At 47.5% G+C, this 27,827-nt stretch overlaps 1 protein-coding gene across 8 annotated transcripts; it reads right to left on the bottom strand.

Moving 5' to 3' along the window:
• Positions 1 to 360: 360 nt before the first annotated feature.
• LOC105492415 (AMMECR1 like) lies at positions 361 to 27,034 on the bottom strand. 8 transcript variants are annotated; one of them, XM_071072509.1, is made up of 10 exons: positions 26,644 to 27,034; positions 25,048 to 25,157; positions 23,446 to 23,758; positions 14,806 to 15,250; positions 9,992 to 10,102; positions 9,557 to 9,671; positions 8,160 to 8,250; positions 5,851 to 5,985; positions 5,606 to 5,702; positions 361 to 3,921 (listed from the first exon to the last, which is right to left on the bottom strand). In XM_071072509.1, exons 4-10 carry the CDS (start codon positions 15,210 to 15,212, stop codon positions 3,810 to 3,812), a joined length of 1,068 nt encoding a protein of 355 aa, XP_070928610.1. In that variant the 5' UTR covers positions 15,213 to 15,250; positions 23,446 to 23,758; positions 25,048 to 25,157; positions 26,644 to 27,034; the 3' UTR covers positions 361 to 3,809. The 8 variants fall into 8 exon arrangements, with proteins under 8 accessions (XP_070928610.1, XP_070928611.1, XP_070928612.1 ...); XM_071072510.1 differs by lacking the exon at positions 26,644 to 27,034 and adding an exon at positions 25,658 to 26,232; XM_071072511.1 differs by lacking the exon at positions 5,851 to 5,985.
• Positions 27,035 to 27,827: the final 793 nt, after the last annotated feature.

Here is a 27,827-nt window from a genome sequence, read left to right as displayed (position 1 = left end):
AGGGTCTTTGCTGGAATTAACATCACCAAATTATATTAAATTTTAGTGGTTCTTCCTCTTCAAGAGATTTTGGCTTTTTTGGTAAGGTCAGTCTCATGTGAAAAATCTCACAACGAACCTGTCTGGAGAAACCCAAATCTTAAGAGCTAATGATTGCTTGCTCACGGAACTTGGCTCTAACGCACCAGTGGCATTGCCACCAACCACAAAAACATACACAAGGGTGGGGTCACGAGCAGCACAGAAGACATCCTAGCTGACTGAATACTATCTTGTTGCCTGTCTTCAAAAATAAGACAACGTACCACCATTCCATATAAATCAAGTCACATGTTTAAAAAAGAGGCAGGACAAAACATATATCCATTATGATTTATTCTCTACAATACTTCGTTAAAGAGTTCAATGATTTGCACTCAGAAGTTATATAGCCAAGAGGCAACCAAGTGTAATACAAAGAATTGGTCTGAAGTCTTTGCACTGAAGGCCATATAGTCTCTTGCTTCAGGGAAATAAGAACGAAATGAACAAAAAGAACACAGCTCCCTAGGCTCCAGAATCTCAATAGAAAAGAACATCAACAGTTAGTGAAATTGTAGATGTCAACACATCATGGAAAACAGATCTTGTGCAAAATATTAACACCCAGGACTTTTGTATAGATGATTTTTATTATAAACAATAAAATATATGTAATGTCTCAACTACAAACCTTTCATGTTGAAAGGGTCTCTAACATGAGTTGTTTTATTATGAAGTGAAAAAGTTTTAAGAATCTCACAGTGGAAATAATCCAACACCGACCAACTCTAGTGATCAGAGACATTCTCTTTTAATGGAAAACAAGGACAATTCATAATTACAGAGAGAATGTCCTAGCTGTGGGTATTATGAGACAAGCCAACTTTCCAGACCAAAAGGCACTCACAGCTAGGGATGAAACGAACTCCGAACCAAGCCAGAGAAGTTGGGCTGGTCCTTGAAAACAGTGGTTACCTACTGTCCAGCTTGAACAGCCCAAGGACAAAGGAAACAGCAGAACACATTCCCTTTTCTTTAAACCTACCATGCACACTGCAGGTACTGGCCACCCTCATCACTGCTTTGGTCAAGCATGCAGAAGGCAGTTCAGTTCCAGTTCGGAGCTGTCTTCTCCCTATGCAAAGCTGCCACATGGATGATCCAGACTTGGTATTTTTCCTGAGAGCCACCTGCTACACACTTTCATGAGGCGACCACAACCGTACACTTCTAGACCGCTTCCTGACTAGGCCCCGTTCAGGACGGATACTGACAGTGTCCATTCCTCACGGGGCCAAATGGTTTCCCTTGGTCGACTCCTGAGTCCCCTTGACAAAGCAAGAGGAACCCAAGCGTTTCCATTGCTGGACTTGTGTGGGAGCATGAGGGAATGTGCAGGGAGTAAGGCTTCTTCACTCCAAAACCACTGAGCCCACTTCAGTGTGGTGCTGGGCCTCACCAGCCCGATTCTTGTGCACTGATTTTTTTTTTTTTCCCCATTTCTTGGGTTTTAAAATTTTCTATTCATTTTCTTAAATGGCAGGTTTCCTACCCCCCTCAATAAAATAAAATAAAATAAAATAAAATAACATACATTGGAGAAGACAAATAGGGCAACATTTCTACAAGAAAAAAATCGGCTTGAGGAGCATGGCACTGTAAATGCTTGCATGACCAGTCTCACTGAGCGTGCTCAGGGGTGAAGGTTTAGCACCAATTTTTTTGCTTTTTTTAATCTTTAGAAATTAAACACAACTTTTAACATAGAACACTTGAACAGTAATGAGTGTAGCCCTATGTATCAATACTGTTGTACAAATTGGAGGTGGGTGGCTTAGTCCAGAGCTGACCACCCTGACATCAATCCATGGCACCTAAGAGTAACCGTTGCCACATGTTTTAACAAGACATTTATTCTCAGCAGCAGGAAATCATGAAATGACCCCTCCATCTTCATTTACATTGCCAAGGGAAACGTAGCAGGCTGCAGGAACCCAGCACAGCAGTGAAGGGCCGCGGCCTAGGCACCGTCACCCACGTTTCCCTCGCACATCCCAGGTCCTCCCGAGCAGCACAGGACGGTGTGGAGCGCACCCACTCACCCTTGCCCATCCCTTCCCACACACTTGCCAGCGATGCCTAGAACAGCACAGGTGTCCTTTCTCAGACTGTGTCCCCGCTCCCCTTCCCCATTCCTGGAAGAAGAAAATGCAGAAGATCTTTTGAGTATTTGCCCGTTTCGGAAAGCCACACCATCACCACATAAACTGCAAAAAATAAATTAAATAAAAACGTTATGTTCACTGGGTGGACACCCAATCCACTTCAAGAGTTCTCTAAGCATGTTGTTGAAAACCAGTGTCACATCCTTAGGATCCTTCTTCCAATTGGCCACTCTTCCTGTGAATCATTTTAGCAGTGCCTTTGTAACAATATTTTCAAAGCATCTTCCAAGTCCCCTAGTTCTATGAACTTTGCCACCAAATAAGTGAAGAATAGGCAAGGAGAGAGGAAAACATTGCTGACAGCGACTTGGAAATCAGCGACAATGGGAAAGGGAAATATGTCAGATGAAAGTTTGAAAGACTTAGAATAAAATGAGCTATTTGGAAATTTGCCCTGGTGGGGTGAAGATTCCCAGCATGTTAGGCAAGATAAAGATCCACCTTGTGTAATTACACCACTGTTTTCTGAAGTCCTGGAAAGGACAGAAACATCAACAGTCTTCCCACTTCTACAGGCAAACTGGAAAAAGGAACTGCCCTGCTTACAGGCCCCTCAGACGTCTGCCTGAAGAGAAAACCAGCTCAGAGACCCTGGGTTCTCTCCTACGATGTGTCCTCCCCTCCTAAAGCCCAGCTCCATCGCTTGTTTGCACGTGTGTGCTTCTGAGAACCGAGGTCCAGCTCTAGGCACTGCTACCCAGCGGAGGAGTGAGGTAGCCGGGCGGCGCAGAAGAGGCCTCTCCTTTCACACCGGCGCGCAGTGATGACGTCGGCACCTCCCGTGCACACCTCCGTTCCGTTCCGTTCCGTTCCTCAGCAGGCTACACCGCGGAGCTCTGTTCAGTCAGCAGGAGACTCGATGCAGGAAGAGTGCCAGAAAATCCAACTGAGAGTGGGATGAGGATGAGAATCTTCACGGCCTACTGAGCAATGAGATCTGCAACGCCACCCAAAGGGCTTCCGATCTTGATGTGGGTCTCTGTCCAGGAGCCTCGAAGGACTCGTGGTGCCCACGTCCAACCCTAACGTGGCGTCCGCTTATGAAGCATGGAGGTTGTAATCAACTCTTGGTACGCAATAAACTGGAAGTTTAAAAAAAGGAATTTAAAACAACCTAAAAATGTTTGTTGGTCTCCGTTGCCCAGACTGCCACGGGAATACACCTACTTCATCTGGGGAGGCTGCAGGGGTGTGTGTGGGGCTCAACCTTCAGGGATCATCCATTTCAGCTTCCAGCGTGTGGTCAACACCCATGTGGCAAATACCAGACAAGGGTCTTCTGAACCCACACAGCAATTCCCACCAGTCAGGGAGGAGCCCCAATCCAACAGAACCCCATATTGAGGAAAGGCTGAGATAAGGCTTGGGCCCCTCAAGTTCTGTTTCATTCAAGGTAACCCGACCCTCCCTCAGTCAGCGGGAGGCAGACTTGGCAACGGAAGCTAGCATCATAAAATGGTGCAGTAATAGAAGTAACTGGACCAGGAAGAGGAGGCATCTGCTCCAATGATGTCATAGCCATTGGCGGCCACAGGGGGGTGGGACTGGTCATGCAGCCGTGTGTCAGGAGTAATGATTGTAGAGGGGCGGGGCATGAAGAGTGCCGTTCTGGAAACAGTGCTGTCGGGAAGCAATATACTCTGCGTAACTGATTGTCACCTTCTCACTTCGGTACCTGTATGAGGAAACAGGAAAGGGTATTAGGAACCCCAAACGCTTCATTCTGTAAAGTCACTCAGCAGAGAAAAACCAAAAGCTTACTCCACATTTTGAAAGAATAAAATGGAAGACCAAGAGCAATCTTACTTACAGAAAATGAAAGACAGCACAAGAAAACAATGCTGTTATTACAAATGAACAAGATGAAAAAGCACGATCACAATTCCCCCTGAGAATGTGTTTCAGCACATCCCACCTGGAAACACTACACGTGCTTATCATCAGGCTGCTGGTAAGCAATCCGCTACTGGGGTCTGGATGAAGAATTTCAAGGTCAAATTACACGGGTGGCAGATTGGAAGATGGCTGCACCAAAACCCAGTGCAAATTGCGTATCTACTTTCAGAGTAAATGTGATACATTTGACAGAAATGCAACCTCAATTTGCGTAAGAGCAACAAACAAGTTATTATAACTAAAAGGGACACAGATACCTAATTCGGGGTCAGAGTCTGCCGAAGCAGGCTAAAGGATCCTCGGGGTTCTATAGAATAGGATAGGGCTCACTCCCCAGATGAATATGCCATATCACAGGGTCGTCCGAACAGAATTCACAGCACTTTGGCTGTGCTCTGGAAAGAGCCATGAGTCAGGATGCGAAGCATGGGGTGTTACAAACCTATGGAGCCTACTACAGACCACAGGAGCTGGGTGTGACAGTCCTTACCCAGAGCCATCTCTTTCCCACTGTAATCACTCCTCCACTGCAAGGTGATTATTCCTGAATTCTGACAGGGAAATGGCTGTTCAAATAAATTATAATAATAATAATAATGCTTTGTATTTGAAGAGTTTTTTGTTTCTTAAAAATTTTTGGAATCCAAAGCATTTAAAAAACACTGGGTCATCTTCCAAACAGACCTGTGATAGTATATGATTATTCAGCATTTTACAGATGAGGGGCCCAAAAGAGGCCCACAAAAGCCCATAGAAGCTAAACCTCTCAGTGTTTCTGATTTCAACAGGGATGAGAAGAGAACTAACATCTCCTGAACACCTACAATGTTGACTGGCCCCAGGCTAGAAATTTTCCATCCATTACCTTGGCACAGCCTCAAACAACTCTAAGGTATTATCATTCGCATCTTACAGACAAGGAACAGGCTCAGAGAGGCAGAGTAACTGGCTGAGGTCACACAGCTAGTAAATGTTAAGCTAGGATTCCAACTCCAAGTCCATCTGCATTCTACTACACTATGCAGCCTCCTCCTAGAAGTATTTCCCCCAAATGAGAGGCATTTCCTTTTAACTTTTTGTAAAAAGCATTTTCTGACTCTCCTGCATCTCCTGCCACCTGACTGCATGTGTGGTCAGAAAGCGGCACCTCAACTGACTCTGGACTTCCAGAGAGAGCACTGTCTCCTAACCTCAGTCTCCCCCTCAGCCTCCCAACCACGTGGGTCTGGCAAAGCCAACCACAGCCTGCTCCAACTGTGTCCCCAGCTCAGCTGTGGAGATGCACAGGATGCTGGGAGAGTCTCTGCTTTTGCTGCCACTGCTTCCTCAGAACTTGAACTTCACCCACACTTCTTTGATTTAGGGACATTCACAGAGAAAACGTCTTCCCCATCCCATCAAAGTTATCCTCCATTCAACCCCAACTAAATAGAAATGATAAGGAAAACAAGACAACGGCTTACCTGGTGAGTTTGATCGTTTTTCTGAATTCACTGGTAATTGGAGCTTTAAAGCCACCTTTCCTGAGCAAGGAGTCTATTGTCTGGATCTGATCCCAGTCTGAGGAGGAGAGGGGCCACACTGAGGTCAATGCACATCTAAGAGTAAGGCATGCTCTTATGTGGCCCGTGCAAGAAGAGAAATGGGACTCAAGAAGCAGCCGAGTCTGCTAAGGCAGAGGAAGCCCTGGGCACTGACCCCCACGTACCTGACGCCCAGTCTGTCTGACAGTCCCGTGGAGACTCTGAGACATGAGATGATAGCCCGACACATGCCATAATGGCTGTCCCCAGGCTCCCTGCTCCTGCGTCCTTCCTGTCAGATGTTACCCCAGTATAATTATCTAGGAACAAACATGGTTCCAACTTAGACCAGCCTATTGGCCTAGTGCTGGTCCCCAAGGCTGCTCTGTGGGAAGAGAGGAATTTACATTCTGCAACTTCTATTTCTTTGTGTGATCTTCCTTCAATGTGATGATTTTAGGAGTCCTGTTTTGTATGGTAAAAAATTGACAGCGAGGAAGAAGCTAGCTGGGTGTGGTGGCTCATACCTGTAATCCCAGCACTTTGGGAGACTAAGGCAGGAGGATCACTTGAGCCCAGGAGTTCGAGGCCAGCCTAGGCAATATGGTTAAACATCATCCCTACTAAGAATGCAAAAATTAAGTGAGCGTGTAGGATGCGCCCATAGTCCCAGCTACTCAGGAGGCTGAGGTGGGAAAATCATCTGAGCCCAGGAGGTCAAGACTGCAGTGAGCCAGGATCACACCACGGCACTCCAGCCTGGGTGATAGATAGGAGGAGACCCTGTCTTAAGGAAGAAATAAAAAGAGAAAGACAGGAAGAGGGCGAGGAAGGAAGGAAGGAAAGAGCTGTTCCCTCAGGAAGGGCCGAAAAGTTGCTCATGCATATACTATTGTGTTATTCTCGCACATTCTTTTCTTTTGAGACGGGGTCTCACTCCTGTCACCCAGGCTGAAGTGCAGTGGCGCGACATTGGCTCACTGCAACCTCCATCTCCCAGGCTCACGTGATCCTCCCACCTCAGCCACCCAAGTGGCTGGGACTGTCAGGTGTGTGCCACCACACCCGGCTGAATTTGTATTTTTTGTAGAGACGAGGTTTCACCACGGTGCCCAGACTAGTCTTGAACTCCTGGGCTCTAGCAATCCACCTACCTTGGCCTCCCAAAGTGCTGGGATCATAGATGTGAGCAAGTGTGCCCAGCCTCTTTCTTAACACATAAAACCAACTTCATCAAATTGAAAAACCAAAGAAAATCCCCTAAATTACTATGCTACGTGCTCCAAAGTTTTTATTTTTCCAACCAACTTTCAAATGGCAAAAGTAATTTGATTATTTACCTATTATTTACACCTCCTCATTACAAAACATGGTATGCCTCCTTGTACAGAGCGTTAGGTTTATGACCTAAAAGAGGTGGCTAAAAGGTTTGCTTTTATGCCACATATACACTGCTTTTGAAAAAGTTAAAGCACAAGCGAAAAAAAACCAACCAGGCAATTGCTTTCCATGTTTGCTCATGATATATACTTCATTGGGTATTTTTTCTCTATTCTAGGTTCATACCCAACAAATACTGTGTTTCACATATTATTTTCAAAAACAGACTAATTCCAAGAAAGAAGGAAAACTGCACTGCGTATCAGAGAATGCACACACAACATGTAAAGGCACCCTTCTAGATACTCTTTTAAAGAGAAAATCTGCTCGATCCACCCTACCTTTAACGTCCCCATCAGAAGAACTTAAAGGTTACTGAGTTTTTTCTTTTTTTTTTTTTTTTTGGAGACGGAGTCTCGCTCTGTCACCAGGCTGGAGTGTAGTGGCACGATCTCGGCTCACTGCAACCTCCGCCTCCTGGGTTCAAGCGATTCTCCTGCCTCAGCCTCCTGAGTAGCTGGGTCTACAGGCATGCACCACCATGCCCAGCTAATTTTTGTATTTTTAGTAGAGACGGGGTTTCACCATGTTGGCCAGAATGGTCTCAATCTCTTGACCTCATGATCCACCCACCTTGGCCTCCTAAAATGCTGGGATTATAGGAGTAACCCACCACGCCTGGCTGACTACTGAGTTCTTTAAAAAACAGTAAGGACTATGTTGACACCCTTTGCCATGTATAACATTGTTTAATGATTTGTCATCCAAAGTTCGATACCTACTGAATTCTACAATATGGTCAGGTTGATTCACAGTATTTTGCTACAATTGCCACTGTAGTTCAAGGGGCCAAGAAATAAAACTATTTATTGAAAAGAAGTGTTTGAAATAGCAGGCGAGTAAGTGACTTATTTACCCTTTTTCTTTTCCCAGCTCCTAGACCTTTTTGGAAATTTACCCTTGGTTCTACAGGAATTTGACAGGTATTAAGAGGCAGAAAGGCCTTCATTCTTAGTTGCAGTTGGGCTGAAAGATGACACACTTCACTTTCTTGCCCTTTAATTGGCACCACTGTGAATGATACTTGTCTTAAAATCCCATTCATCCAACTCACCTTGTTCCTTAGCAACCTCAGGTAAATATGTGGCTGTACGTTTGACACCTTTTTCATTAATGAATTCAATTCGAATCCCATGGACCCCTACCTATAGAAAAAAGTACAACCAAGTAAATGGCATTTACGTACTCTAAAGGAACTTCAGTCCCCACATATAAATCCACATTATTTCCTGACCAGCTTAACACAGGCCTAGAAAAGGGAGAGTTTCTTGTATTTCATGACTAATTCTATCTCAGGAGGTACAGAGGCCAAACAAAGTTCTGCTTTTAGGGAAGGGTCGAGAGTATGTGCAGCCACCTCTGAGAATATGAAGGTAGGAGAAATGAATTATTTAAGTAACTCATCCAGGAATTGTGAATATGTTACCTTGACCCTATCCCATTACATAAGCATGCCACTAGGTTTTTATCTGGGGTCATGATCCTTCATATCTGATTCCTAATAGAAACTTCTACTCAGCCAGGCGCAGTGGCTCACGCCTGTAATCCCAACAATTTGGGAGGCCAAGACCGGTGGATTACCAGAGGTCAGGAGTTTGAGACCAGCCTGGCCAACATGGTGAAACTCCGTCTCTAGTAAAAAAACACAAACGGCTGGGCACGGTGGCTCACCCCTGTAATCCCATCACTTTGGGAGGCCAAGGCAGGTGGATCACGAGGTCAAGAGATTGAGACCATCCTGGCTAACACGGTGAAACCCTGTCTCTACTAAAACTACAAAAATTAGCTGGGTGTGGTGGCACACGCCTGTAATCCCAGCTACTCAGGAGGTTGAGGGAGGAGAATCGCTTGAACCCAAGAGAGGGAGGATGCAGTGAGCCGAGATTGCGCCACTGCACTCCAGCCTGGCGACAGAGTGAGACTCTGTCTCAAAAAAAAAAAAAAAAAGAAAAGAAAAATTAGCTGGGCATGGTGGTGGGCACCTGTAATCCCAGCTACTTGGGAGGCTGAGGCAGGAGAATCCCTTGAACTCAGGAGGCAGAGGTTGCAGTGAGCCAAGATCACGCCACTATACTCCAGCCTGGGCAACAAGAATGAAACTCCATGTCAAAAAAAAAAAAAAAAAAAACAAGCAAACAAAAACTTTTACTCCAAGGCTTGCCAAGAGGGATCTGGAATATTTTCTTTTACTCCATTATTTATTAGACATGGAGAAAGATGTAAACCAAGCAGACTAGGGAGAATCAGGAGAAGCAAGCCTTTACACTGACATTTCTGCCTACTCTTGGTACAGGAGCACCTCTTCTGTCACCTATGTTGCCCACAATTGGTTCCAAACTGAGCCTTCACATTCTTATGCCCTCTCTCTCAATGAAGGAGATACATTGCCATGTACTAACCCGAACCCAAATGCAACGAGAGATGCAGAGTTCCAAATGCGGCTGTTCTCACCTCCCAGTCCAGGTAATCACTGGCATCCTCAAAGTTAGTAAGGAGGGAGACAGAGCAGAAAAGTTTAGGCAGCTCCTCTCGGGTCAGGGGGGGAAATCGGCTGTCCTTAAGTGCACTGGAGGGGGACAGAAAACACAGGTAAGGCTGCTCTGGAGTCAGGAGCCAACATCAGGTGCCACAGAGCCCCCATATTTATGAATCTTGAGCTATTCAGAGAGTATCTATTGTTCATCAAGACTAACACGTTAAAAACAGCTCGATGCTATTAACTGTCTGTACTTGAACTGATAAGTGACTCACCAGATTAAGCCCCTTACATGTCCTGATTACCAAAAAGAGAAAACTCAACATACATCACTTAGAAGAAATAAAGTCAGGCAGCTATTTCTGATTCTAGCCAAGTTATCTACAGTTCTTAACGTCTGGTGTCATTACCTGGTTAACGTGTATTCCCTGAGTCCTGAATGAAGATTCATGGCTGAGAAGGTCCCAATGCAGCCACGAAGCCGCTTGTCCCGCCCTGTCTTCCACGTCACAAAGAGCGGACTAAAAAAAGCAAAACACAAAACATTCTCCAGCCCCAAATTAATCATGGATAAGAACAAAACCTTTTGGCTTTGTCCCTATTCATTTCTGTTATTGCCAAGAATCCCTCTTTTCGGACTCGCCAGCTACCCAAAGGACTCTCTGCCTTTCTGAAAACGGCACAGCCCTGGCGGGAAACAGGACACCTACGAGGCAGCATGAGGAGAGGCTCCGCGTAGCGGTTCCCGTGTTCCCTGCTGCCAAACGGACATGCTCCTTTCCTCTTTCTCTACCCAACACTCCACTTTTTCTTCCAGTTCTCCAGTTTCCTCTTCCCTAAGTCTATGTATGCAGGTAGCCATGCTCCCCAGCTCTGTCTTTCATGATGACACACCTCACCTGCACAGCCCCCTGCTCATCTGTAATCCCATGTTGTTGTTCCATGATCATGTTTCATGATCGTGTCTGCCCCTGACAACTACGAATATCTCCGAAACTACAAATATCTCTGAAAATAAATTTTCAGAAAAAAAAAAAAAGTTCCCTCAAAAAACCTTTTTTAATTTTTAAAAAAAGGTTTTAAAAGGCCGGGTGCAGTGGCTCACGCCTGTAATCCCAGCACTTTGGGAGGCCGAGGTGGGCGGATCACTTGAGGTCAGGAGTTCTAGACCAGCCTGGTCAACATGGTAAAACCCCGCCTCTACTGAAAATATAAAAATTGGCCGGGCTTGGTGGCAGGCGCCTGTAATCTCAGCTACTTAGGAGGCTGAGGTGGGAGAATCGCTTGATTCTGAAAGGCAGAGGTTGCAGTGAGCCAAGATTATGCCACTGCACTCCAGCCTCGACAAGAGACTCTGTCTCAAAAAGGAAAAAAAAAATAGATTAAAAAAAAATAGAGATGGGGGGGGTCTCACTATGTTGCCCATGCTAAGCTTGAACTCCTGGCTCAAACGATCCTCCCACCTCAGCCTCCCAAAGTGCTGAGATTACAGATTACAGGCATGAGCCACCGTGCCCAGCCAAGACACCTTTTTATTAGCAGTTGCCATTTTCTGTTTCTAGGCCAAAGTCACACTTCATTAGGCTATATCAGATTGATAGTGACAGATTTTTTAGCAAGAGGTTTCAAGGCCTGTTCCCTCTTCCTGAAATCTCTCCACACTAATGCCCTTACCTCTTAGATTCTTGAGTTAATAATTTCTAGAGGCAACTTAAGTTTTCAAAGTTATCTGCTTTGATCACTGTCACAAAGGGCCCCACAGCAGCTCTCCCGTCTAGCCATCTTTTCCTTCCAATAAAGCACCTGCACAGCACCAGCCAATGCTGCAGCCCCAAAGCCTACTGAAAAATCCTTCAAGACAAGGCCTCCATTGCCTGCAGGATGGAAATGCAAAGCCCTGAATACGACAGCCTAAACCTTCCCTAAACACCCACATCACCACCTGTTCTTCCAAACTGTGTCTCTCTCTTACATGGGGCACCCTGGATCTCACTCAGGCTTGGGATCTCCACCTGCTCAGTCAGGTGTTTTCCAACCACGTTACCCCAGGGTGACAGTTCCCAAAAAACCGAGCACACCTCCCTCCACATTTCCTCTCCTCTGACGCACTCACAGAGAACAACTTCCCCTTAGCACTGTGCGTGTGTGATCTGCCGACCTGACAGGTCTCAGAGAACAACTCCCCTTAGCTCTGTGCGTGTGCGATCTTAGCTCTGCGCGTGTGTGATCTTAGCTCTGTGCGTGTGTGATCTTAGCTCTGTGCGTGCGATCTTAGCTCTGTGCGTGCGATCTTAGCTCTGTGCGTGCGATCTTAGCTCTGTGCGTGTGACCTTAGCTCTGTGCGTGTGTGATCTTAGCTCTGTGCGTGTGTGACCTTAGCTCTGTGCGTGTGTGACCTTAGCTCTGTGCGTGTGCGATCTTAGCTCTGTGCGTGTGTGATCTTAGCTCTGTGCGTGTGTGATCTTAGCTCTGTGCGTGTGTGATCTTAGCTCTGTGCGTGTGATCTTAGCTCTGTGCGTGTGTGATCTTAGCTCTGTGCGTGTGTGATCTTAGCTCTGTGCGTGTGTGATCTTAGCTCCGTGCGTGTGATCTTAGCTCTGTGCGTGTGTGATCTTAGCTCTGTGCGTGTGTGATCTTAGCTCCGTGCGTGTGATCTTAGCTCTGTGCGTGTGTGATCTTAGCTCTGTGCGTGTGTGACCTTAGCTCTGTGCGTGTGTGACCTTAGCTCTGTGCATGTGCGATCTTAGCTCTGTGCGTGTGTGATCTTAGCTCTGTGCGTGTGCGATCTTAGCTCTGTGCGTGTGTGATCTTAGCTCTGTGCGTGTGTGATCTTAGCTCCGTGCGTGTGACCTTAGCTCTGTGCGTGTGTGATCTTAGCTCTGTGCGTGTGTGATCTTAGCTCCGTGCGTGTGACCTTAGCTCTGTGCGTGTGTGACCTTAGCTCTGTGCGTGTGCGATCTTAGCTCTGTGCGTGTGACCTTAGCTCTGTGCGTGTGTGATCTTAGCTCTGTGCGTGTGACCTTAGCTCTGTGCGTGTGCGACCTTAGCTCTGTGCGTGTGCGATCTTAGCTCTGTGTGTGTGTGATCTTAGCTCCGTGCGTGTGACCTTAGCTCTGTGCGTGTGTGATCTTAGCTCTGTGCGTGTGTGATCTTAGCTCCGTGCGTGTGACCTTAGCTCTGTGCGTGTGTGATCTTAGCTCTGTGCGTGTGTGATCTTAGCTCTGTGCGTGTGTGATCTTAGCTCCGTGCGTGTGACCTTAGCTCTGTGCATGTGCGATCTTAGCTCTGTGCGTGTGTGATCTTAGCTCCGTGCGTGTGACCTTAGCTCTGTGCGTGTGTGATCTTAGCTCTGTGCGTGTGTGACCTTAGCTCTGTGCGTGTGTGACCTTAGCTCCGTGCGTGTGTGATCTTAGCTCCGTGCGTGTGTGATCTTAGCTCCGTGCGTGTGACCTTAGCTCTGTGCGTGTGTGATCTTAGCTCTGTGCGTGTGTGATCTTAGCTCTGTGCGTGTGTGATCTTAGCTCCGTGCGTGTGACCTTAGCTCCGTGCGTGTGCGATCTTAGCTCTGTGCGTGTGTGATCTTAGCTCCGTGCGTGTGACCTTAGCTCCGTGCGTGTGTGATCTTAGCTCTGTGCGTGTGTGATCTTAGCTCCGTGCGTGTGACCTTAGCTCTGTGCGTGTGTGATCTTAGCTCTGTGCGTGTGTGATCTTAGCTCTGTGCGTGTGTGATCTTAGCTCCGTGCGTGTGACCTTAGCTCTGTGCGTGTGCGATCTTAGCTCCGTGCGTGTGTGATCTTAGCTCCGTGCGTGTGACCTTAGCTCTGTGCGTGTGTGATCTTAGCTCTGTGCGTGTGTGATCTTAGCTCTGTGCGTGTGTGATCTTAGCTCCGTGCGTGTGACCTTAGCTCTGTGCGTGTGTGATCTTAGCTCTGTGCGTGTGTGATCTTAGCTCCGTGCGTGTGACCTTAGCTCTGTGCATGTGCGATCTTAGCTCTGTGCGTGTGTGATCTTAGCTCCGTGCGTGTGACCTTAGCTCCGTGCGTGTGTGATCTTAGCTCTGTGCGTGTGTGATCTTAGCTCCGTGCGTGTGACCTTAGCTCTGTGCGTGTGTGATCTTAGCTCTGTGCGTGTGTGATCTTAGCTCTGTGCGTGTGTGATCTTAGCTCCGTGCGTGTGACCTTAGCTCTGTGCGTGTGCTACCTTAGCTCTGTGCGTGTGTGATCTTAGCTCCGTGCGTGTGACCTTAGCTCTGTGCGTGTGTGATCTTAGCTCTGTGCGTGTGTGATCTTAGCTCTGTGCGTGTGTGATCTTAGCTCCGTGCGTGTGTGACCTTAGCTCTGTGCGTGTGTGATCTTAGCTCTGTGCGTGTGCGATCTTAGCTCTGTGCGTGCGATCTTAGCTCCGTGCGTGTGCGATCTGCCAACCTGACAGGTCTCCCGAGGGAAGAGGCTCCTTTTCTTCACACCCTCTCCATGCCCCAGCCAAGGTTCTGCAGTCTCTGTATGCAACCAACAATTGAGGAACGAATAGTCTCATATCAACGAATACTCCAAAAGCATGCCCCCAAAACAAAAATAAAAAAACAGCAATGCTCTTCAAAGCCAGCTCAGAGCGGCTTTCAATTCTGAGGAAGAAGAATATGCTAGCATGGAGTTTTTCAGTTTACTTTATACATATTGCTTATTTAAGTCACTGAGACCAGCAGAGGTCTTGGGACAAGCAACAAAGAATTTTCAGCTAAAAATACTGAAGCAGATTCTGATTTTCTTGATGGGATGTCAGTGGCCCTACAGCTTTACCAAGGGATTTCTCATGAACAAAGTGAGGGGCCCCTGTCAACCAACTCACAGATCCAATGAATGAGAGCTCCTAGTCTCCAGCCTGGCCTCAGACTTCCAACTCACCCGGACTTCAACACTACGGGGTCCCCAGTGGTATGGCGTGACTTCCCCACTTGCGAGGTTAAATGACCTACCCACTGCCATGTGAACTAACAGAAGAGCCAAGAATGAACTCACTTGATTTCCAGAACATTAACAAGCCTACAGCCTCCTCCAAATGTGAACTGTATTTAAAACTGTCTGGACATTTCTTATCATTCTCTTCCCATTACCCTTTCCTCAAATGATAATAAAGATTTCCGAGCAGCAGATCTCTTGAGAGAATCACCCCAGAAAGATGTCGCCATGCCTTCCTCAGTGGCCCCAGCACCTGAGTTACTCACTAGGGGTCATTGGTGAATCTAGGAAGTCGTGGCTGTGGGAAGCCATAGAGGTGACAGTAGAGTACGTCGAAGCAGTAGCAGCACATCTCCGCGGTCACCACCAGATTCTTAGTGGTGTTGGCAGTTCCATTAGGCCGGGGAAGAGGGCTCAGCGCTCCCGATGCGGGATTCATTCGTGTGATGGGAGAGTTTCCAGGTCCCAGAGTTAAGTCTGACACATTCTCCCGTCCACTGCTGCTGTCCACATGCTGGTGGTTTTGAAGAGGTCCTGAACTAGAGCCGGGGACAGTTGTGGACTGATTCCCGTGACTGTGCGTTCCACTTCCAGATAATTTGGGCTTCTTGACCCCACAACAGCCTGCTGCCAACTTGGGCTCGAGTGGGGGAACACAACGTCTTTTTCCCATCCTGATTCAGTGCTCGAGGTCTGGAATGCTGCAGAACCCTAACCAAAATGAGGAAGTTAAGCATTAATTGGAATGGTTAGTTAAAAGGAGAGAAAAAACATCAAGGAGAGAGAGTCTGCATGGACCAGCTAAGAGCTGTCAAATTCCTTCTCCCACTGCAACCTCCAGGTCACGTGATCAAAAAGGGTCACAGACCAGGAGAAGAAACCCCTAACCTTTTCCTAAAAGAGAACTAATTTTTATTTTCCACAAAATTTCCATATGACTACCGTGGCTGGAGGCAGGCATCAAGCAGCTCCCTGTTCCCCAAGAGTCCCCAGGGCAGAAGACAGGGTGGGGCAGCAGCCAGCGTGAAGCTGGCCGAGGACATTTCCAGACCGCCTGGAGGACTGCGCATGACCTGTCAGACTCATCATCATGATGTCTCTACCTTTTTTAGAGACTCCAAATTGAACCATCCTATTTTTAAAGAACTCCAGAGGAACTTCCATGATGTTCCTTGTTAACCACATCCTTGTGCATTTTCCTCATCACTAACTACAATCTATCTTCGTACTTTCAGCCCCAAACCACAGCGAGGATGAAAAGCAGTTGGCTGTCACTCTGAAGAGGGCACATCTTCTAACACAAGGCTCCCACCTTTCTGTCTTTGCAGCTCTCCTCCTCCAGCCCCCTCATTCTCTTTGGTTCCCCTCTGAACTGACTCCAGTTTCTATACATCTCCCTATCCTTTCAAGACCCCATTCAAAAAACCTGCAACCTAGCAGAAACCTTTATCCACACGAATGACCCAAGCTTCACAGACCTTTTGTGAGGTGGCAGTTTCTGCCCTGTCATAGCCAGGCAGACAGAGACAAAGCCACCCAGCTTAACAAAATGTGGTGTCACATGGGCTGGGGAGCCACAGCCTCCTCCTAGCTGATGATGCGAACGGAAAGAAGGGATTTTTTTTTTAATTGGTTTTTTTTTTTCTTTAAAAGCCCGCGGTAAAAATGTATAGCCATAACACGACTAAGGTCCCCTCTGTTGTCCGAAAAGTGTCACTCCTCAACAGAATTAGGAAAATAGAGCCTAGTTATTTCAATGTTGACAACAGTGAAGTTTCTAACTACAGAAAACTAAGCTTTCTCTCAAGTCATTGTATGTTATTGTTTTGGCCAGAAAGAGAGAGAAAGAAGGGGAAGTGGGGGTAGGGAGAGAGAGAGAGAAGAGAGATTTGCATTGTCCTACCTAAATTTTCCCCTGTGATTTGGACATGTAGTGTATAATTATCTTTTTAGGCGTTGATCTACAAATAGTATTTCAGTTGTAAACTCTTTAACCTTTTAAATTTCAAATCAAATATTTACACACCATTTGCAATGCCATTATTTCCAAACAACTTGTCACTTTACATTGAATGATATAAACATTTTATAAGGATCATTTATGTTCTTCATATATGCTGATTCGTAACCAAATACACATCTAGGGCATTTCTGATTGAGATCAAAGCCCTCTGTGGCTCAAGAATAATAGCTTGTACACTTAAATGTCTTGCTTGAAACAGGAGCTTTCTCTCTCTCTCTCTTTCTTTCGAGAGACAGGTCTCACTCTGTCACTCAGGCTGGAGTGCAGTGGCACAATCATAGCTCACTGCAGCCTCCAACTCCTGGACTCAAGTGATCCTCCCGCCACAGCCTCCCAAAGTGCTGGGACTGCAGGTACGTACCACTATGCCCAGCTATTTTTTTTTTTTTTTTTTGAGATATGGGGGTCTCACTACGTTGCCCAGGTTGGTCTCAAACTGCACTCCAGCCTGGGCAACAGAGCAAAGCCCTGTCTCAAAAAAAAGGTGGGGATCCTCTCACTGCAGCCTCCCCAGGAGCTGTCAGGTGTGAGCACCTGGCTTCTTTTTGAGAAAGTCTTATTTACTCGATATAATAAAACCTCCAATGACTACACTGTTTCTGAGCATGGATGTCACTGTCTTATTTGGACTGTTGAGAGAGGGAGCAGAGTGTCTTGGTTTTTTAAAATGCTGCCTCCAAAGCCAGGTGGCCTGGGCTCAAATCCTGGTTCCTCCACGATTAACCTCTTTCTGCCTCAGTTTCCTCAAAACAGGAATAATAATAGTATTTGCTTCCTAGGGTTGTTAGGTGAATTAAATAAGTTTAATATATGTAAAGAGGCTCACGCCTATAATCCCAGTACTTTGGGAGGCCGAAGTGGGCAGATTACTTGAGGTCGGGAGCTCGAGACCAGCCTGACCAACATGGAGAAACCTCATCTGCACTAAAAACACAGAATTAGCCGGGCATGGTGGTGCGTGCCGATAATCCCAGCTACTCGGGAGGCTGAGGCAGGAGAATCACTTGAACTCTGGAGGCAGAGGTTGCAGTGAGCCGAGATCGTGCCATTGCACTCCAGCCTGGGCAATAAGAGCGAAACTCTGTCTCAAAAAACAAACAAACAAACAAACAAAATATATATATATATGTATCAATGTATATATATGTAAAGGGCATAAACCAGTGACGGGCATGTGGTAAGCATCCATACTTCCAGCTGCTCTTATCATCTGGGTTCTCGGTCCACTGTTCTCTAGGAGGGCAACTCCTGGGGCACCAGTACGTGGCTGCGCACTCTGGGCTTACAGCAGAACTTGCACGGAGCATACACTCTTCAAATAGGGTTCCACTGAATCCTCTAAAGCACTCAACAAGGCAGATGATGCTACCACCATTTTACGTTCTACATCGTCCACACGGCCACTAAGTGGCGCGCTAGATTTTTTGTTTTGTTTTGTTTTGAGACGAAGTCTCACTCTGGCCCCCAGGCTGGAGTGCAGTGGCGCAGTCTTGGCTCACTGCAACCTCCGCCTCCCACGTTCAAACAATTCTCCTTACTTGGCCTCCCGAGTGGCTGGGACTACCGGCACGTGCCATCACATCTGACTAATTTTTGTATTTTTAGTAGAGACGGGGTTTCACCATGTTGGCCAGGCTGGTCTTGAACTCCTGAATTCAGGTGATCTGCCCACCTCAGCCTCCCAAAATGTTGAGATGACAGGCGTGAGCCACCACACCTGGGCCAGAGCTAGGATTTAGATCGCGATCTATGTATCAGGCTCTATGGCCTGGAACTACAAGAAAGAATGAGTCTTGTCAATAATATCCACTGGATTCAGTCTCTTTCTTTAGGGCAGGATTTAAAAAAAAAAAAAAATTAAATTCTGGACTGGCCGTGGGGGCTCACACCTATAATCTCAACACTTTGGGAGGTTGATCGAGGTGGGAGGATGACTTGAGCCCAGGGGTTGGAGACCAGCCTGGGCAACAAAGTGAGACATCTGTCTCTACATAAAACAAATTAGCTGGGCATGGTGGCACGCACCTATGGTCCCAGCTACACAGGAGGCTGAGGCAAAAGGATCACTTGAGCCCAGGAGACCCTGTCTCAAAATAAATAAATAAAAATTTAAATTCTAGGGTAATCTAGAATTTAATCTAACAGCTTATAGAATCTTGCCAACAAAAATGGAGCTGGGAAAAAACCATGAAAAACCAAGCCCAAAGTCAACACCTCAGCCATCACCTGGAAAATTATCCCCTCATCCCAGGGTCATTTGAATCCATGATGGGTGTCACTGGCCTGAGTTCTCACTTGACTCTACTTTGTGTGCAACTGTGGGCAGCAAGGTAGAGATACAGGTTGGATGAAGCAGCAGGACCGTATTCCCAGAGAGCTGGTGTTTTAACAGGGCCCTGAGGCTCTGCACCTCTAGAGCCTCAGAATTCAAAAAATCAAAGGGGAGGGATAAAATGCAAAAGCTAAAAAAACCTTTCATCATTCTCATTACACCAAACCACACCTGAAGGAAAAGCTACATGTCGTGAGACGGAGGCAACAACTCAGACATTCTCTTCCAGGTGGTGTCAGCCACCTGACTGGTGAAACATCCTAAAACAGAGCAACAGAAGCGATTTTCAAACCACACCAATGCAGATGAACTCAAGTCTAGAAGAGTCTGCCTGCACACCACATACAATCACTGACCGCAGTGGCAGCTGCTGTCTAGCGTTTACAGTTCCCCCACATCTTCCAGCTGTGACTTGCAACGAACAGAACCAACCACAATCTTTGGCCCTTTAGACCCAAGCATTTCTCTGGAGGCCACTAAGTAACCAATTCAACTGACAGTCTCAGTTGAGTCTTAGTGACCAAGAGCAGAGTTAGATATTTTCTGCATCAAAAATATATTAGAAGGCATTTCTTATAAAGCTTATTCCATAAATTCAAATCTATGGGAAATTTCAAACATGAACAAAGTGGAGAAAACAGTATACTCCACAAATAGTATAATGAGCCCAACATTCAAAAATGTCCAACCTATGGCCAATCTTACTTCATCTATACCTCTGTGCATCACCTACTCTCTCCGCCTCCCATCCTTCTACACAATTATTTAAGGCGGGTTTTTGAGGGGGCCAATCTTCTACTTATCTGCCAACAAAAAGCAAATACTAACTTGATATAGTTTGCGTATTTGTCGCTGCCCAAGTCTCATGCTGAATTGTAATCGCCATTGTCAGCTGTGGGGCCTGGTGGGAGCTGACTGGATCGCGGGTGGATTTCCACGAATGGTTTAGGACCAACCTTTGGTGCTGTACTCCTGAGAGTGATGACAGCGAGTGCCTTCTCTCAAGACCTGGTCATTTAAAAGTGTGTGGCGCCTCCCGGCAACTCTCTCTTGCTCCTGCATTTGTTATTTACGTGCCCGCTCCCGCTTTGCCTTCTGCCATGAGTAAAAGCTCCAAGGCCTCCCCAGAAGCAGATGCTGCCACGCGCTCTGTACAGCCTGCAGAACCCTGAGCCAATTAAACCTCTTTTTATTTTTTTTATTTTTATTTTTTTATTTTTTTGAGACAGAGTCTCGCTCTGTCGCCCAGGCTGGAGTGCAGTGGCGTGATCTCGGCTCACTGCAAGCTCCGCCTCCCGGGTTCACGCCATTCTCCTGCCTCAGCCTCCCGAGTAGCTGGGACTACAGACGCCCGCCACCGCGCCCGGCTAGTTTTTTTTTTTTTTTGTATGTTTTAGTAGAGACGGGGTTTCACCGTGTTAGCCAGGATGGTCGCGATCTCCTGACCTTGTGATCCGCCCGTCTCGGCCTCCCAAAGTGCTGGGATTACAGGCGTGAGCCACCGCGCCCGGCCTAAACCTCTTTTTAAAAATAAGTTACCAGTCTCAGGTATTTATAGCAATGCAAAAATAGCCTAATATATAACAACTATAGGCAAAGAACGTAAAGTAAACCAAGCTGCTGGTAATAAACAAAGGCTTCTTAAACCTCAACCACTATCAATGAATTTCATCAAAATGTTCTCTTTAGGTTTGAGATTCTCTAGTCCTATTCCAACAATGTAGGTGTCTCATCACAACTAAGTAGTTCCCGACTTGGCTCTCAGCACTGCCCTGCAATGATCAAGAGACACCTGGTCCTCCAGCAGCCCGGCTTTCTGAGTACAGGGTAAGGTACTTCAAACTAATAGCGTTCTAATAGATCAGACTGTCTGGTCAGCTAAAAACAAAGCTCCACTGAATGCCATGCTCTACCTCTTCTAAATCTGTGCCCGCCAAACTTCTCTGCCAAACTTTATGAAAACGACCAAGGACGGTACTGTGAGCATAGTACAAATTACCGTGAAGCTGGTTCATCTGAAATAAGAGAAGCCAGGCGCAGGAGCTCACGCCTGTAATCCCTACACTTAGGGAGGCAGAGACGGGTGGACAGCTTGAGCCCCAGAGTTTGAGACCTGCCTGGGCAACATAGTAAGACCCCATTCTCCACAAAAACGGAAGGAAAAAGACAAAAAAAGTTTGAAATCAGGTGTAAAAACTCTTGCTTTATAAAAGAATATATATCCAAGACCCTTTCAGGACTTCAGCTGCTTACCCGTACAAAGCTCAGCTCAAGGGCCATGATGAGAGTCCACAGTAGTGATCCCCTTTTCTTCCTGTTCATCCATTAGGACCACCAATAAGAATAAGCTAGTTAAAACTAGGTTTCCACTAGATGGAAACAATACTCATGCTTCAACAAAAAGCTGGCAGAAATCACAGGAACCACTGTTTTACCACCTCTTAAGACCTAACCTTGCAGGTGTCAAATAAAGTGTGTCCTCAGTGCTTAAAGTCACCAGCCTTTCTCAGTTATGCTGCGGTGTCCTCATCTGACCTGTGCTTGCAGGACGTTCTCTCCTCTCCACCTGATGTACACACTCAAGGGGGCCCTGAACTTCATTATACCTGAACTGCTATTTGGAGCAGCTTACAACTGAAAACCCAGCACTGAACTCAGCATCACCCTGAGCCTGAGAGGCTGCGGGGCATCTGTTTCATCTTTCACGGCACCTAACATGGTGCCCTACATACAGTACACACACACACACATACACACACACACACACACACACACACAGCTGATCGTCACCAACAATCTTATCTACACATCCAGTAATTTAAGTTTGCCTGCTGACAGTGGAGTATCGCAGAACCTGCGGATGACTGAATTATAAGGGCCTATTCTTATCAACAATCTCCATTCTATTCAGCCTAAACCAAGGGATAGTTTAATAATTATCCATAGCAAAATGGATAGCCACTGTGGATAATTCATTTTAAAAATTAGGTCAACTATCACCTAAATTCACTTCTTGGTCCAATGTATGCTGGCAGCTGTCGTCCTTAAGGGTAGCTGTCAGTTCTGGAACTGGTTTTGGGTGCCACTTCTAGGTGGTTCAAGGCTTTCTTTTGATAGATCAGACGATCTGAACTGTGGTTGGGAAGAACTATTTGTTCCTTTTTGAATGACGGAGCACTTTCAGAACTACCCACTGGAGAGTTTATTTGCCTGGGTGGCCATTTGTGGTTTCAGGGATTAATACAAACCATTTCTCATACACTGCTAGTATTTACAAACCAGGTATTGAGACTGCTGTTGACATGAAGATGTGATGATGCCCTCACTCACGTGTCTGGCTGGGCAAAAGGACCTTCCTCTCTCACTGCAGGTCCCTTCCAAGGCTACTGAGTCCACTGAAAACAATAACTCACATTTTCCAGAGCAGCTCCCCTCTTCAGGGGACAGAGCCTACATTCTGAGGTTACAATCTCAGCTCAGATCCCAAGTCTGACTTGTCACGTACCAGCTACACAACTCAGGCAAGTTTTCACATCTCTGTGGACTTGGGCTCCTGCTACCACAGAGGTTTATTTGTGAGCTGTGAAAGACACAAAAACCACCTGGCAGTTCTGTGGCACATAACTACTATCTAGTAAGTGTCTGCTGTTACCAATACTACCCTACCCCACGGATAAAAGTAGTGTCGGTTATAAAAAGAACACAGTTCTGAGTGCTTACAATTTCTAGAGAAATAACACCCTCATAATACAATTCCATTAAGAATGACCTTGTAATCTAAAAGATCGTATTATTAACGTGGGATTATGACTCTCATGACCTTGATAGTTTCCTTCTTTGGAGAGCAATGGCTTCTAATTAATCATCCACTGCTTCTTTTCATTCTGAGATGCCAGAAAACAGAGGAAAATACTTTGCTGCCTTGAGAGTTGTACAGTTTTATTCCACTAGAGCCCTCATTTAAGCTTACAGATATACACTAAAAAAGAGACTAAATTTGCTAAATATGCTATTATTGTAGACATCTTGATAGATATTGAATACCAATTTAAAAAACTGTTGTCAAAGTAGTTAGGTTTACACAACCATCAGATTAAAGTATCTAGAAAAGCCTAAAGGTGGGGGGAAAAAATCTAGATTCACCTTCTGAAGACATGTCTCAAAACAGCTTATTCGAGGGCATGACCTCATGAAGATTTGAGAGGTGGGAAAAAGGCCAAGAAAAATGGGGTCTCTGCATTTTCTTCTGTTATCATTTAGCATTCAGATGTTTGCTCAAATCAAGCTTTCCACAGAAGGGAACAAGCTGTTGTTTCCTTTGTGAAACAGAGTTGAGTTGAAATTCAATTTAATAATTATATTATGGGTACTGAAATGGCACCTGAGCTATAATTCTGTCCTACTTATGGAACTATTCCAGGAAACAGTCAGAAAAACCCACATACATTCTGGTAACCATACCAAATAATCATTTATTTTTGAAACCCCCAGCATACACACACCCAAAACATTTGGTGTGTGAAAATTTTCCCCCACAAATCACAGACCTACCTATATAATTGTTCCTTTTTGCTTTGGAGACAGGGTCTCCCTCTGTGGTCCAGGCTGGAGTGCAGTGGTGCAATCACGGCTCACTGTAGCCTTGAACTTCTGTGCTCAAGAGATCCTCCTGCCTCAGCCTCCCAAACAGCTGGGACCACTGCCATGCACCACCACACTCGGCTAATTTTAAAAAATTTTTCCTTTTGTAGAGATGGAGTCTCGTTATGTGGACCAAGCTGGTTTTGAACTTCTGGCTTCAAGTAATCCTCCTGCGTTGGCTTCCCAGTTTTGGGATTTACAGGCATGAGCGACTGTGCCCGGACTTTTTAAAAAAAAAAAAAAAAAAAAGAGATGAAGTCTTGCTATGTTGTCCAGGCTGAAGTGGCTATTTACAGGGCTCAAGCGATCCTCCTGCCTCAGCTTCTCAAGTTGCTGGGGCTCCAGATGCATGCTACCATGCCTGGCAACAATTGTTTTTAAGCTTTATAGATTTTTAAAAACATAAAGAACCCTTTTTTTTTCTTTTTAAAAGACGAAGTCTCGCTCTGTCGCCAGGCTGGAGTAGTGTCATGACCTCGGCTCACTGCAACTTCCACCTCCCAGGTTCAAGTGATTCTCCTGCCTCAGCCTCCCGGGTAGCTGGGACTACAGGTACGTGCCACCATGCCCAGCTAATTTTTGCATTTTCAGTAGAGACAGGGTTTCACCATGTTGGCCAGGATGGTCTTGATCTCTTGACCTCGTTATCCACCCAACTCAGCTTCCCAAAGTGCTGGGATTACAGGTGTGAGCCACTGCGCCTGGCCAGAACTATACATTTTCATTTCAACTTAGCTTAAAGAAAAACATGTATCTAGGAGTCAAAACTTTTTTCACCTCCCCTCTGTTTTCTATGTGACCTGTAGCAAGGTGCCAGATTTTTCTGGGCCTCAGTTCTTTCATTTGTAAAATAAAAACATTTGTCCCCTACATCCATCAGAGGGGCTGGGGGGCTTCACCGAGAAGTGAAGCACTCTGAAAACGCTCTCCTAGGTGTTAGCATACTATCATGAATCAACTTAAGAGGACACAGCCGTCATAATTTTTCCCCAGAACTTTGTTTCAAGTTTACAGTGAAAAATTTTAATTATTTTCAAATCTGTGATGGGATTTTCAGGGAAATATCATCACTATTGCGAATTTAGGACAAAATGTTCCAAAAGTCTTTGAGGACTGAAACTATAGAAAAGAGAACCAATAACCGACTTTGATCAGGAACTGCATTAACCTCTGAGTTAATTACCCTAAAAGTTAAGACAACCTTTTTGGTCATATTGAGAAACGAATTTGGGAAGGGTGGGGAGCCAGACCTTACACACTAGAAATATAAAGGAAAGATCATGCCACGCCACCACCTAGCTCACTCTAATGGGGGTACAGAACACAAACTTGCATATTTAAATTATTTTAAAAGGGAATCAGTGGAAAAACTTCATCAACATTAGGATCCCCTCACGGAAGTAGAAAAATACGAATGAACAAAATACACCTACATCCCAAAATCCTAGCACATGCCTAAAACCAAAAACTACAATGACGCTCTTTTCTAAATATGTCCAAGATAATACTCACTGAAAGCAGAAAGTTTGTATTGCCAGAGGAACAGCTACAACAGAGGAGGGGAGCTATTTTGTCTCTGGAATGAATTTTCTTCCTTCGGATTCCATTCCTTCTTCCTGTACCTAAGACGGAAATGGCAGGTGCAGTGAACAAACACCCAGGTAGGGCAGAGGTAAGATACATACGGTTTCTGAAAAACCACAACTCCACAGAGCAATTTCGGGGCGGGCACAGCAAATAGCTAGAGAACAGGCTCTCCTTATTTCAAAACCTTTCAAACTCTAAATCTGAGGCAGCAGTGCAGTCCCATGCCCTGAATCATCTCATCCTTAGCGTCATCAGCAAGAGGGGAGGATGGTGAGAATCAAAGGTTTGATTTATTGAACTCGAGCATTAAAACTTCCCCACCACCGATGCAGAGCAAAAGTTGCTCTCAAGCCAGGAGAGACCATTTAAAGGCTCGCCGCCGGTTTCAGAACACAGATAAATAATTCCCCAATCCTCTGCAAAGACAGCACTGAAGAATTACTGGACAGCACGCCGGAGGCAGGGACCTGAGGGCAGGCCATCTTGCTATGCCGGGAGGAGAGGGTCACTGTTGCTAGGAGTCATTCATCCTTACTGTCAGTCTCGAAGAAATCTCTTCCTGATCTCTTCACCAACTCTCCCCACTAGTGGAGAATGGAGCTACTCCCAAAGATGTAAGCAAACACGAGACTGTTTACATCTCCTGTGGGTGGGAGAGGCCCCACCCACTCTATCCTAGGAGAGGGCAGTGAAAGAGGATAAGGCCCAGAGGGATAAGGGTGAGGGACCGTGGCAAGGAGAGGAGTTCAGATCAGGACAGGGAATGGAGGAGGGCAAAGAGTGAAGGGCGCAACCCACAGCCTGGGAAAGAGAGAGGCATGAAACCCAGCGTGTCAGGTGGACGGATCACGGAACAGGGGTCCAGCGCAGGTTAAGGAAGGAGGGCCCAAGGGTAGGGGTGGGAAAAAGAGAAGAGGAGGAGGAGGAAGCGCGCGTGTGAAGAGTGTTAAGAAAACGACAGGCCAGAGCAGGGAGGGGAAAAGCAGGCCGAGGGAGAGGGTGAAAGGTGAAAAACGAGGGTATGAGGAAAGAGGGTCCGGGGCGCTGGGGAGTTGGGGAGACGATGGAGCGACGGGTAGAGCAGCTTGGGCCGAGCCGCGGGGGTGGAATCCAGACGCCGGGCGGGGGAGGGGGCGGCGGGACGGTGGGTGGGGGCCACCAGGCGGCGCCGGAGACCACCAAACTTTACAACGAGCGAGTCTGCTTCCTGGAGGGAGTGCAGACAAGGACCAGGAGCGGGAGCCGAGCCTCGCGGCCCGGGGCACGGCGCCGCCCGCCCCTCCCCGGCAGTGCCTCCCGACCCCCTGCCCTCCGCTGGGACAGGGCCTGAGGCCCCCCCGCCGCCCGGGACCCCTCCCCCACGCTGCCCCGGGACCCTCGCCCCAGGACCGCGGGGTCTCCTCCCGGCCCCGCCGCCCGACCCGGCGAGAACAGGCCCGGCGGGCAAGGCGGCGGCGGCCCGAGGGAGGCCGGGCCCGGCAGCGGGGAGGAGGAGGGCGCGGCGCAGCCTGAGTTTCCCACCTTTTCTCCTGGCCCAGACGCGGCTGGGGCGGACGGGACCTCTCGTGCTCTGCCTCCTCCTTCTGCTTCATGGAGCCATGCGCCTGGGTGGGGGCTCCCGAGAGAAGCTGGCCAGCGGGCGGGCCGGACGCGCGGCGCGGACGGGGCGGGGCGAAGGAGGCCGGCTGGCGGAGGAGGAAGCGGCGGGGCGGCGGCGGCGGCCGGGAAGAACTAGAGGTATTCCCCGGGCGGCTGGAGGACTGAGTCGAGCCGGGACCCGAGTCCTCCGGTATCCCAGCAGCCACCGGAGGCAGTGAGGTAATGGAGGAAGAATGTAGGGAGTCCTCCAGTGGACCACACTCCCTCTAGCGAGCCGCGGAAACCATAGAGATCTGGGCTCAGCCGGAGGGCCGGCCCACTGCTGTCACGTGGCCTCTATCCGTGCGCCTTATTGGCTGGTGCTGGCTCTACGGGGTTGAATTTTGGACGCTGCCTGCCATTCGTGGGGCCGAGTTTCAGGCAGTTGGAGTAAAGAGAGACATCGGGGGAAAACCGCGAGAAGGCCAGCGTCCCTGGCCGGGCGCAGAGCTAGCCGACTGGGGCGCCTGGCTGTCAAGCTGGCCGGCGCAGTGCACGCTGGGCCGCCCCGGAGCGGTCGCAGAGCCCGCCGGGAGTCGTAGTCCGGGAGGGGCGCGCAGTATAGTCCGCTACGCAGCTCGGGATCCGGGTCGGGTTGTCGGCTGGGTTGCTGCCGGGCGCCGTAGCGCGTTGGCCACCCAGCATTGAGCTGCCCGCGGCTGTTCTCCCTAAGCACCCTCGCTCACGTTGCCTCGCCTCGCCTGACCGGCCGCAACCTTCGAGACCAGCTTTAAATCGAGCCGACGACTGCCCGGCCCCGCCCGCGGGGAGGTGCGTGGGGTTCGGTGCCAGCCGCCCTCCCCTGGCCGGGCCAGCCTCTTGATGCACCGGGAACGGGCGCGCCCATCCGATTCGAGGGGCGGCCGGGACCCATCTGTGTCTTTCGCTCCCGAGCCCCCAGCTAGAGTTGGCTTCAGCGGAATGCCTACTGTGCAGGATTATTCAACAAGCCGATTGATCACATTCTTCAGCTCTAGCAGGGCAAAAGCGTCACTCAAAAAGAACATTACAGATTTTTTTTGAAAGAAACTTCGGGGTAAATTTAATTTAAAATACTGATTTTTGAT

The sequence above is a fragment of the Macaca nemestrina genome, chromosome 11 (assembly GCF_043159975.1).
Source record: "Macaca nemestrina isolate mMacNem1 chromosome 11, mMacNem.hap1, whole genome shotgun sequence".
In the NCBI taxonomy this organism is placed as follows: domain Eukaryota; kingdom Metazoa; phylum Chordata; class Mammalia; order Primates; family Cercopithecidae; genus Macaca; species Macaca nemestrina.
Note: the sequence above shows the minus strand (reverse complement) of the source record. Positions and strands in the feature narration are given on the sequence as shown.